The 11,367-nt window shown below is 35.1% G+C and overlaps 1 protein-coding gene across 1 annotated transcript in view; it reads right to left on the bottom strand.

Moving 5' to 3' along the window:
* LOC107746867 (uncharacterized) overlaps positions 1-11,367 on the bottom strand; it is a gene marked incomplete at its 3' end in the record, with an annotated part of 128,422 nt that overhangs the window by 43,605 nt on the left and 73,450 nt on the right. Inside the window, exons 4-5 of the mRNA XM_016561196.1 lie at positions 9,770-9,903; positions 7,677-7,945 (exon numbers count right to left, since the gene is read on the bottom strand). Coding sequence (XP_016416682.1) covers positions 7,677-7,945; positions 9,770-9,903 — 403 coding nt within the window. The remainder of the gene's footprint in view (positions 1-7,676; positions 7,946-9,769; positions 9,904-11,367) is intronic.

The raw sequence follows: 11,367 nt of genomic DNA, 5'->3' as shown, positions 1-11,367 counted from the left end.
CGTGTTTTCTGATTTCCTGGTACCTGATTTTTGCCTGTTTATCTTGAGTTAACCCTTTGCCTGCTGTTTCGGACTGTGTTTGCACCTCGCCTGAACTCTAGTTCGTGTTATTGGATAACCTTTGCAAATGGATCCGCAAGTCTCATGTCTCGTTCGCCCCGTAACAGATAAGAAATGTTAACCAAAGATTACAATTTACATCTGTAAAATACAATTCATAAAATTTCTGATATTTTATAATTAATATGATATAACAGAGCCCCTTTTTCCCCAACAGATGCCATAATACAATACGAAATTACAATACAAAAATTACAATTACAATACAAGACATGAGTTCAATGTTCATCACTCTGATGATTTCTTGTCAGATATTGTTTCTTAACTGTAATTACAATATAAGACATGAGTTCACTCTTCATCACTATGATAATTTCGTGTTGACAGAGTTTTTTTTTTTTTAGCATTTAAAAAAAAAAAGCACTTCAGCTGAACTTGTTGACAGTCATGCTTGATTTTCAGTGTCAATTTCTTCAACAAACAATGGCCTTTGGCTGTAAAAGCAACATGGTCAGGTGGTGTAACTGGTTTGTGTCAATTGGCGTACCCAGTATTTTTCATAAAAATATAATTGTATACAGGACAATTAATGTGGAATAAAATGTAATCATCTAGTTTAGTATAATAATATGGTTTTTTAACATTTTTTACATAATTTGTCAAAGATTATTTAGAAAACAGAGGTGTTTTCAGCATAAATCCTGTCCAAAAGTCCTAAAGTCATAAAGTCCTGCCAAATATTGCAAAAATGCATTAAAATTTACATTTAGCGATAACTCTAATAAAATCTATTTTCGTGTGATATTTTAAAATTAAGTATTTATTTCTATGAACATAATTTGTCAAAGATTATTTAGAAAACAGAGGTGTTTTCAGCATTTGTCCCGCCATATATTGCAAAAACGCGTTAAAATATACATTTAGAGGTAACTCTAATATAATCCATTTTTGTGTGATATTTTAAAATGAAGTATTTATTTCTATGAGTAAGCTTACATGCCATCTAGGTGGATAAAATATTTAATATTTCTCATTCTTTGGTGGTAAGACCATTTTACATTTGCATGTACATTCTGTAAGGGAAACTTAGCTCAAAGGGAATGTTTTATTTAGATTTTATAGGGAATTTGAACAGAATCACTTTTTTACGGCTGATCAACTGAATCGGCCAGCGATTCATTGAACGAGCCGTATAACATCAACTCTGCACTGGATATTAAAATCCAAATAAAATCAAAATATAGTGAAAACACTATTAATCAGCACAGTAACAAGATTGGCAGTTTAGAGACATTAACTTGTAAGCACAAAACACAAGATACTCGTGAGCCAAAATCATCACAATTAAAATAACCAAAGACTTAAACTACTTCAGTCTGTGTGCATTTAATTTATTTAATAGACGAGTTTCACAATTTGAGTTGAATTACTGAAATAAATGAACTTTTCCACGACATTCTAATTTATTGAGATGCACCTGTATAGATCCAACTTAACCCTTTAAGCCCTGAATCTGAAACATTTTGCTTTTCATGCCCATTGTAGAGAATGTAAAAGTCAATAAAAATGCAATTCCCTGTGTGAAATTGGTTTATGGCTCCATGAAGGTTGGACATTGCGAAGTCATGGCTACCGGCGGGCAAAATTACACTATATTTTGCATTTAAAATGCTGTGTTAGAAGGTCACAGCTTCAATATCCTCAAAGTGAGAAAGCCCTTCAATATTGGTCACACTCTTGAACTTTTTATTCATTGTTTAGAAAATGTAACTGAACATTATCATAGCACACTTGAGCTGTAAGGTCAAATAACCAAGATTTATCATACAAAATATGTCTATATTTAATTTACAGCTAGCTTAAAGATTGTTTAACCATAACCAAAGTTAAACCTGAAAGAAAATTCCAGATATTCATGAGACCAGCTAAACAATCAATAGCAATAACAATGGGGCTCGTCGAAAACACAATTATGTTTAACTACGTTATTTGTTCTCCATTTTGCGTAACGGTTCCCAATCACATTTGTGCTGATGCCATTACTGAAGAGAAATATGCCTCTGTAGAGAATGTAGTTATTTCATTCAGTGTTGAATTAGCTCATTCCAGTCCTCGGAGCTCTGGAGGGTCTAGATCTATTAACAGTCATATCACCAAGTTAAGACACTGAAACTCATCATTAATGCTGATAAAAACACATCAGTCTCAATTAAGCATCCTTTTATTGTGTTTTAACCTTCTCGTCTCCTTGAGGGCTAAATGGAGTCCAATAAGCACCAGAAAAATCAAGCAAAATGTAAAATCTCATATTTGAATTGCAGCTCTCCCAACAACGGTGGTCTGCAGTAATAGCAAGTGTGGCTAAAGCCCCAAACCCTTTCTGTTGACGCTTCAATTACAGCTGTGTGATAAAGTGCAGTTTGGGGGCTAAAATTTGCAGCTCATTGTTTTGAAACTGCTTTTGAAATCCCACGACTGGGATCCATTTCAATTTGGCTCTGTAGATGTCTCTCAAACAAAGAGGACTCCCTGAAGCCTGGAGCTCATGAGTGATTAGCACAATTAATGACACTATCAATATGACCATTTGGTGTCACCAACAGCAACAGGGGAAGAACATTTGGAAAAAAATTTAAAAAAACTGTCTCAAACTGCAGCACCATGAGCTACTACCATGTACTGCTATTACTACTACTACAGTATTACTGCTTTGTACAACTACGTAAAATCATGCTTGGTGATTAGATCGAGCTAGTCTACTATAAAAGGAAAGAAAAACCAAAGAGGATTATCTAAGACAGGGGTGTCAAACTAATTCAAGATTGGACATTTTTGTAAAATGACAATTTATTGGTTTACACTGGCCAGAGTGAACTAAATGTGCACCTTATGTCAATTTTATATTTGAAAAACCTAGAATACGCACAACACACTTCTGAATTAAAGTCCAGGGCCAACTGAATAAACATAGCCACTATATTAAGACTTTGTCTTAAAAAGAAGTTTAACCAACTAGCATTTAGCTTAGAGGTAATATACCTTTTAGATTCAAATTAAAACCATTCTGTTTTTATGTAACTAACTTAAAATAGTCACGACTAAAAGAAAAAAAATAGATGACTACCCTGTAAGACTTTATACAACCAGCCACAGAACTTGGTGTAAAACAAAAGGGAGCACATGGAAATTACTAAATCTAATTTATCAGAGTATGAATTAATATTTATTATGGAAATAAGTGAACGGGAATGTTTTCAGCATAATTTAATTTCCCCCTTCAAATCATCCTTCAGTCCAAGTTTGACCCCTCTACTAGTCATGTGTTTGACAGGCCTGATATAAAAGATCAACTGAACATCCACAACATGTCTTTTTTAGCAGATATAGACCTCAACAACATTCCTACAAAATAACAACATACTATGGAACAATGCTCACTGTCTAACTTCTGTCTGTTTCTGTTTGTTTTGTTCTGGATATGACTCACTCGGATGATGAAGAAATTATTGTATCTCACAGAGAGAAGAATGACCATACATCAAAGCCATTACGAGAATAATATTCAGTGTCTACTGAAACAAATCCATTGCCCAATTTCACATCACTATAATAAAAAGTAAAAAAATTGTAATCTTTTTAAGACGTCTACTGGTACAGTAATACAGTCATTTCATAATCGTTTAGGTTACACCATAAGAGTAGTTGAGTTCATCAGACGACCGTATAAAATCAGAATTTTAATCAGTTTAGTTTAGTTTTTTTGTTTTTTTTGTCTTATCAATAAACACAAGGAAATGAATTCCACACACACAGCAACTCCAGATGGTTCTTGTTGAACTTATAAACAATCTATTCTCTCCATTAAGAATATCAAGAGAACTGAATGGTGTAGAGAAACGGCAAAGGAAGGACATGAAGGGTCATACCGCCTTGGGAGATGGGAGAGGGATGGCAGCCAGCCAGTATCTGCAGTTCAGAGAAATTGATCAAGGAAAGGGGAGCTAGGTTCAGAATAATTGAATTAAGGCTGACAGAAACGCTGACCAAAACCTTCAGACACAGGTGATACTACAAGGTCATGTGATGCAGGGTATTGACCATCACAACTGGTGAAAAATAGCATAGAGGAGAAATGAATGACAGTGTTAGATAATGTCTAATAGTTACCTTGATTGCAGTGCTCTCGGGTCACTGGATTAGCTACGTTTAGTAATAAGTGGTACTAATGAAGGGTGAACACGGGTATAGTGGAATACTTAATCATAATCATCCATCATTACGTGTACATTCTTCCATTACTATAAATCTGCATTAACTTCATCTGAAATTAGTGTGCATTGACATTGATGTGCCCATTTGGATCATGTTTTAAGAACAAAGACAGTGACAAAATATTGTCTCACTTTACCTGCACTGTGACTGTTATACTTTTTATATTCATCTGCAATCTTTGCATGGAAGAATTTAATCAACAACAAATATGAAAAATCACCTTGGAGCAAATACACTGTTAATGCAGAAAAACCCATGGACTGCTGTAGGCTAGTAGTACAAATCTTTGGTACTTTTTATGTTGATATTTCATGAAAAAAAGGACTGAATGCATTAAAAAGGAATGAGAAAATGTGAGATTACTTGCAAATCTATTCCTAATAACTTTGTAATAACAATTCCTATTAAACAAATTGAATTGAACTGAAATCTGCAACAACAAAAAAACTAAAATTGTGATGTTTTTAATCTATTGTAATGTTTTAATCTTTTGACAGCCCAAATTCATCGAGCAAAAGGGATTTCGTTCCTCCTTTATGAATGCGGCAAATAGTCTGAAGTGACAAAATTTACTCTCAGCATTGAATGTGACAGAACGGCACTGCAATAAGTCCTTGCTAGACAGGTTTTTCCTTTTTCCGCTCCTTACGCGCACAGATAATGCTCTCCGCAGGTACACCGTCTCATCATGGCCAATTGTTTCCCCCTGTGAGTGCTTTATCTAAGCTGGTCTGAGACTGTTCAGCCTCATTGAACATCAATGGCCCTCCTCTTCATCCCCTCTTACCGAGCCATCAGCGGCAACATCCCTTGGCATCAAGGCTGTAACAAAGGCCGGGATTCTGCTACACCGCAGGACGTGGAGGAAAAACAGGGGAACAGACGAACAGAGAAACCTCACACAAAATGAGAGAACCAGGTAGATTTGATAGAAGCAGAGTGGGGGATTTTTGCTAACTCTTGTGAGGAGGGAAGTTCAATTTTGACCTTGTAAACTGGAGGTGTTTTTTGACAGGAAAGTCATTAAAGTTGTTAGTGATAATATTTTAATGCTCTAAAATTGAGATCCAATCAGACATTCTGGGAAAATCAGGTCATATGCGCGTACCGTAAACAACAGCTGTGTAATTTGAAACAACGTTCAGATTTAAGCAGAATGAGCAAATCTGACTCAAATCGAGTCTTTTAAAGTGAGCGTGCAACTTCCCGATGCTGCAATAATACGGTCCATGTGACCGAATTGAGTCCCCCGTCTATTTCACACTTTGCGAGCAGCCCAAATGCCATATTTATCACGAGGACTCAAGACACGGAAAAGTACGAAATTCATCAACACTTCATTTTAACATCAGGCAGAATAAAAGGCGGAGGCTCCAATCCATGACAGGGTCCTCATCTGAGCCCACCGAGGTTCCAATTTGTCACAGAGATTCATAACAAAGCCTGTCTCTCTCTAAACACACTTTAATTTCCCAACTCCACCTGGGCCATGAGAACACCTGCCTTTGTAAAAACCCTTCCAGCAGTGAAGTCAGAATGCATTCCAGGTAGCTTTAATATGCTCAAATGCAATTCTTCGCAATGCTCAAACCAAACAGTGACTAGGAGCCATATGTCTGTAATATTTGTAATGATAAATCCCAATGAAGAATTAATGAAGCCCGGATTAAAACTGCAAGCTGTTGCCCTCTCATTTGTGCTGGACTAAAATATTTCCACTGGAGTCTGCTGGGATTGTCGCAACCTACAGCACTACAGGCCATCAATGAATCAGAGAATGTATTGGCATCCAGTAACGTGCCCCCAAACACTGGCTGGAAAATATGGTACCAGGTGGGCCTATTCATAGTGTGATTTTATGTTGCCGGCGGAAAGCCCATGGTAAATGATATGTCAGAACACCAAAACATTGATTGTACTGTATTATGGGTTCATTACAATATGGATTACTGCCTTAAATTCTACCTGTTGCAGATTAACAGATGATGTAAACATTATACACACAGTGGACCCAAAGAAATGTACTTGTAAGTTTTCATGAATAAATGTCATTCATTATATCATACCAAATCAAGTGACATTTACTGTGCACTACTCTAAGTTTGAGGTCGGTTACTATTTACTGTATTTTTGTTTTTAAAAAGACTTCTCTTATTTTCAAGGCTACATTTATTTAATCAAAAATACAGTCAAATAGTAATATTGCAAAAAATATCAATTTATTCAGACAAAGCTGAATTTTTAAGATGATCATGATCCTTTACAAATTAATCTAATATGCTGATATGGTACTCAAGAAACATTTCTTATGCTGAAAACAGTTTTGCATCATTGCTGATTAACATTATTAACTTGCTAAAAAATATGTTCACAATTTATTCTAAGGTCCAATTCTCGCCATTATCAAACCATTAACTATGACTTTTGCCTCAATAAACTCCTAATTTGCCGCTTATTAATAGTTAGTAAAGTAGTTGTTAAGTTTAGGTATTGGGTAGGACTAGGGATGTAGAATATGGTCATGCAGAATATGTGCTTTATAAGCCAATATGTTAATAATAGGCATGCTAATAAGCAACTTGTTAATAGTGATAATAGTAATTTACTTCTCCTAATTTGCTGCTTATTAATAGTTAGTAAGGTAGTTGTTAAGTTTAGGTATTGGGTAGGACTAGGGATGTAGAATATGGTCATGCAGAATATGTGCTTTATAAGCCAATATGTTAATAATAGGCATGCTAATAAGCAACTTGTTAATAGTGATAATAGTAATTTACTTACCAAGAATGTTACATATGTTATCAAAAATACTGACCCAAAATATTTGGACAATAACATTTTAAGGAAATATAATGTAATATGTTTTGACTTTTTAAGCAAAACAATCATAAATATTACTAAAAAAATATTTAAAAAATGTATATGGATCAAAGTATAAAACAATAGATATGCTTTTAAAAACTAAGACACAATGTATATTCTGGTTGTCAAATTTTGTGGAACACATTCAGTATGATATATCTGTGTGAACTAGAGGAGAACTTCACACATTCACTAAAATCACTTTGAAAAAAGAAAAGGAAAATGAAAGTTAAGAAAGAAAAAAAAAACCTCATAAATTGTTTGCAGAAATTCAGACGTTTTTTTTAGGATTCACAAGTGTCCAAATAGTTTTTGGGGCTATTGTATGTTCATACAGAGCTAAAGGCTTTGAAAAGCCCTAGACAACAGAATCAGAAAGAAATAGAGAATACAGAGTGATTGTTGTGGAGGAAGGAATGATCAGATTGATTATGAAACTATGATTAACCCAATACCAATTAGAATTTAAAACAAGTTCTTACCTTTAACCTGAATGCCAATACGAAAGTAGACATCTGAGCTACTGAGGTAACGCTCCACCAAAATATAGTACCACTGCTCCCAGGATGGCAGCGGGACCTCCAGCTCACAGGGAACGTTCTCTCTGCAGTCCATAGCGCTGGAGTTATGCACCGGCGGGGCCCTTGAGCGGATCTTCAGCAGAACCGGACAGCTCTCCCCGCTTCTGTTCTTTGTATTGCAGTCCACAAGCTGTACCTTCACCCGCGAGATGTAGTTTGGGATGAACACTCTGCCAGGTACAAGGGAAAGAAATGTAGAGGACATCTGCTTGAAAGCTACACTGACTGTAGACATTGTCTCATGAGATGCAGTATAACAATACTAGTATGCTTATCGAAATGCCAAGGAAGCATTTAAACAGGAATGTGTTTTTGTACTCTCAGGAGAACTTTAAACTTCAGCCTATTATAACAAACTTGTTGAAAATGCATACAGCAATTAAGTGATATCTCTCCGTCTTAATTTTCTACATCAATAACAACTAATCAGGAAACAAATGCAAGTCGCCCTTTTCAGTTTGAACAGAGATGGAGAACAACTGTGAAGTTAGAATAAATAAATAATATCTACATTTTTGGCCATGACACAATTGGCTTTGTCTTTTGGTTTTTGATAATTAACAATATGAGCAGCACACCAAATGCCCAATCAAACAGAACACAAGTTGTTTACAGATCTGCTGGATCGCTTCGGGAAAAAAGTGTTTTGGAATATGAACTTGGTCTTTGAAATTTTAAAAAAATCATTTATTGCATGGTTAATTTATCCCTTCTTCCAATTTTACACAGTACTGTTTTATATTTCACAACTGAATAAATAGTATGTCCTATTATGAATATTACAAATTCTTATTTAATTGACAAACAAAATAACAAGAGCTATGCATAATAACTATATTTAACATAGTCCACTAGATTTTATTACATATAAGATGATTCCTATTTCTTCCTACACAGTATTTCATGTGGCAGATATCCTATATATGCTATAAAATAGTGTATACTAATATCCAGACATCCATTAAACAGCAGCTGCCTAAGTGTCACTGCTGAAAACCAGCTTTTAATGATACAAAAAAGCCCATCTTCATAATGTCCAGTGCTCAAGGTCTTTTCTGTGTACCCTGTTGTTTATGAATGCATTTCATCACCTCTCCCTCCTCCATTTTCCTCTTTTTCATTTAGAAAGACTTTATTTGCTAATTGAGAGGAGAGCTTTAATATCTGAACCTAATGAGAGTAGAAGCCTGAAATGGAGGGAGGCTTGAGAAAAGGATGTGTGTGGAATGGTAAAGTGTTGAGAGCAGAATGAGGGAGAGAAAAGGTGAGAGACTTGCACGGTGTGTGCGTTCGTGTGTCTGATCAGGAAAGATGTGTGAAAGTCTGCAAAGATGACAACAGAGTAGAAATGCTCACAATTTTGAAAGATGGTTTTATTTAAGTGTTTGAAATAACATGTGGGTGATTACACCACCGTTCACCGTTCCGAGTTTGGGGTGGTAAAATTGTTTTATGTTTTTAAAAGAAGTGTTCACCAAGGCTGCATTTATTTGATCAAAAATACAGCAAAACTGTTTTCTATTTAATATATTTTAAAATGTATTTTAGTTATGGCAAAGCTAAATTGTCAGTGTCACTCAATCCTTTAGAAATCATTCTAATACGTTAATTTGGTGCTCAAGAAACATTTCTTATTATTAACAATGTTGAAAATAGTTGCGCTGCTTAATATTCTTGTGGAAACCATCATACATTTTTTCAGGATGAATAGAAAGTTCAAGAGAACAGCATTTATATGAAATATAAATTATTTGTAAATGTCTTTACTGTCACTTTTATTGAGTTTAATGCACCTTTGCTGAATAAAAGTATTGATAAAAGTAGTAATCTTTTAGGGGGAAAAAAACTGACTGACAACAGACTTTCCTTTTGGCGTAAACTATTCCTATAATTTTTGAATTTTTGTTGATTTTGTGTGTGTGTGTGTGTGTGTGTGTGTGTGTGTGTGTGTGGATATATTGCATCTTAATTTCATCTTAGAAATAATCACTCACTTGTAGAGTACAGATCTATTGTGAAGAGGAATCATCTGGTCAATGAAGTAACCAGGATACAGCACTGAAATCCCAATGAGCCTCTGAACAATGAGCTGAGGCTGAAAGAGGTACTGACATTCATCGTGAAGACCCTGGACAAAAACAGTGAAACAAACAGGAAATAGATGGATTAGTTACAGGCTAAAATCCACTCAGTATCCATCTTCAAATACACTGAGCCATGAAATACAGTGTCACAAAAAACATATACATGCGTATCATGATATGGAAATGCTCGTGGAAGGGGGGCAACTCCCACTGAGAGAGCCTTATGCTCACTTCAAATGGAGGGAAACTGTCATTGCATTTGCATCGCTTCTGATGATTTGCTGTGTGATATTTCTCATGGCCAACTGCACAACAACTCCCACCTCAGACTCTGGAGAAAAAGATCAAACACTATTGTCCTTTCTCCACTTGGTGAAAAATTCAGATAAAAGGTTTTGAACTGTCTGCAATTTTTACTGATTCCAAACAAGTGCAGGATCCAGCCAAAACCTTGTCTTCTTTGAATTCTGCTTTGCATTTACATTTCTTCTTTTAGCAGACACCTTTATGTAAAGTGATTTTAAAAATGAGGAATACAACAACATGAATGATTCATCTTAAAGAAGAAGGAACAATTTATTTTGAGAGAGTTGGGGATTGAAATTCATGAATAAAAAATTAATACTGAGCACAGGGGAAATCTGAGACATTTATTTGGCAGAATCTGTTTAATTATGTCTGATATAAAACAATGTGTCAAAAATGTTGGTTCCTTGCTCAAAGTGAAAGGTGGTGTGCCTTTCACTCGGTGTGCCTGGTGTAAATAACAAATGGAAATGTAACACACATTACCGTTTAAGCGTTTGGGGTCAGTAAATTTTTTTTTTTTTTATCAGCAAGGATACATTAAATTGATCAAAAGTGACAGTAAAGACATTTATTATGATACAAAAGATTTATATTTAAAATAAACACTGTTCTTTTGAACTTTCTGGAAAAAAAGGTTATTATGGTTCCCACAAAAAAAAATATTAAGCAGCACAACTGTTTTCAACATTGCTAATAATAACAAGAATTGTTTCTTGCGCAACAAATCAGTACATGCAAACAGAAAAAGACGTGAAAGAGCCCAATTCAGCACCCGCACACGGTGTTCTGTGCGCACAGGGCGCACGCAGAGAGGCGCGTCTCAAAGCGCTTGAACACCGAAATTTGCCTCTTCTTGCTCTTGTACCGACAAATACATACAAAATTATGTCAAAATACCCGTCTTAGAGAGTATGCTCTTGACTGAATTACTTTGTAGTTTTAACAAGAATGAATCCACAGTCAAACCAAAAATTATTCAGACACCAGATATAATTTTTTATATTTTTTTACTAGTGGGTGCAGGACACTATATTTCATTTATGTAAGTGAGTATAGCAAAATAAAGTAAACTGTGACCTAATGCAACCTTTTTACACCACAGACTGAACAAAATTAAGCATTGCTTGGTAATTGTTTGATCTAAATTGGTATTATCTAATTGTGTACTTAAATTTAACAGCTGAATAATTTTTGGTTGA

This window comes from Sinocyclocheilus rhinocerous, unplaced genomic scaffold, assembly GCF_001515625.1.
Source record: "Sinocyclocheilus rhinocerous isolate Xijiao unplaced genomic scaffold, SAMN03320098_v1.1 scaffold468, whole genome shotgun sequence".
Classification (NCBI taxonomy): Eukaryota; Metazoa; Chordata; class Actinopteri; order Cypriniformes; family Cyprinidae; genus Sinocyclocheilus; species Sinocyclocheilus rhinocerous.
Note: the sequence above shows the minus strand (reverse complement) of the source record. Positions and strands in the feature narration are given on the sequence as shown.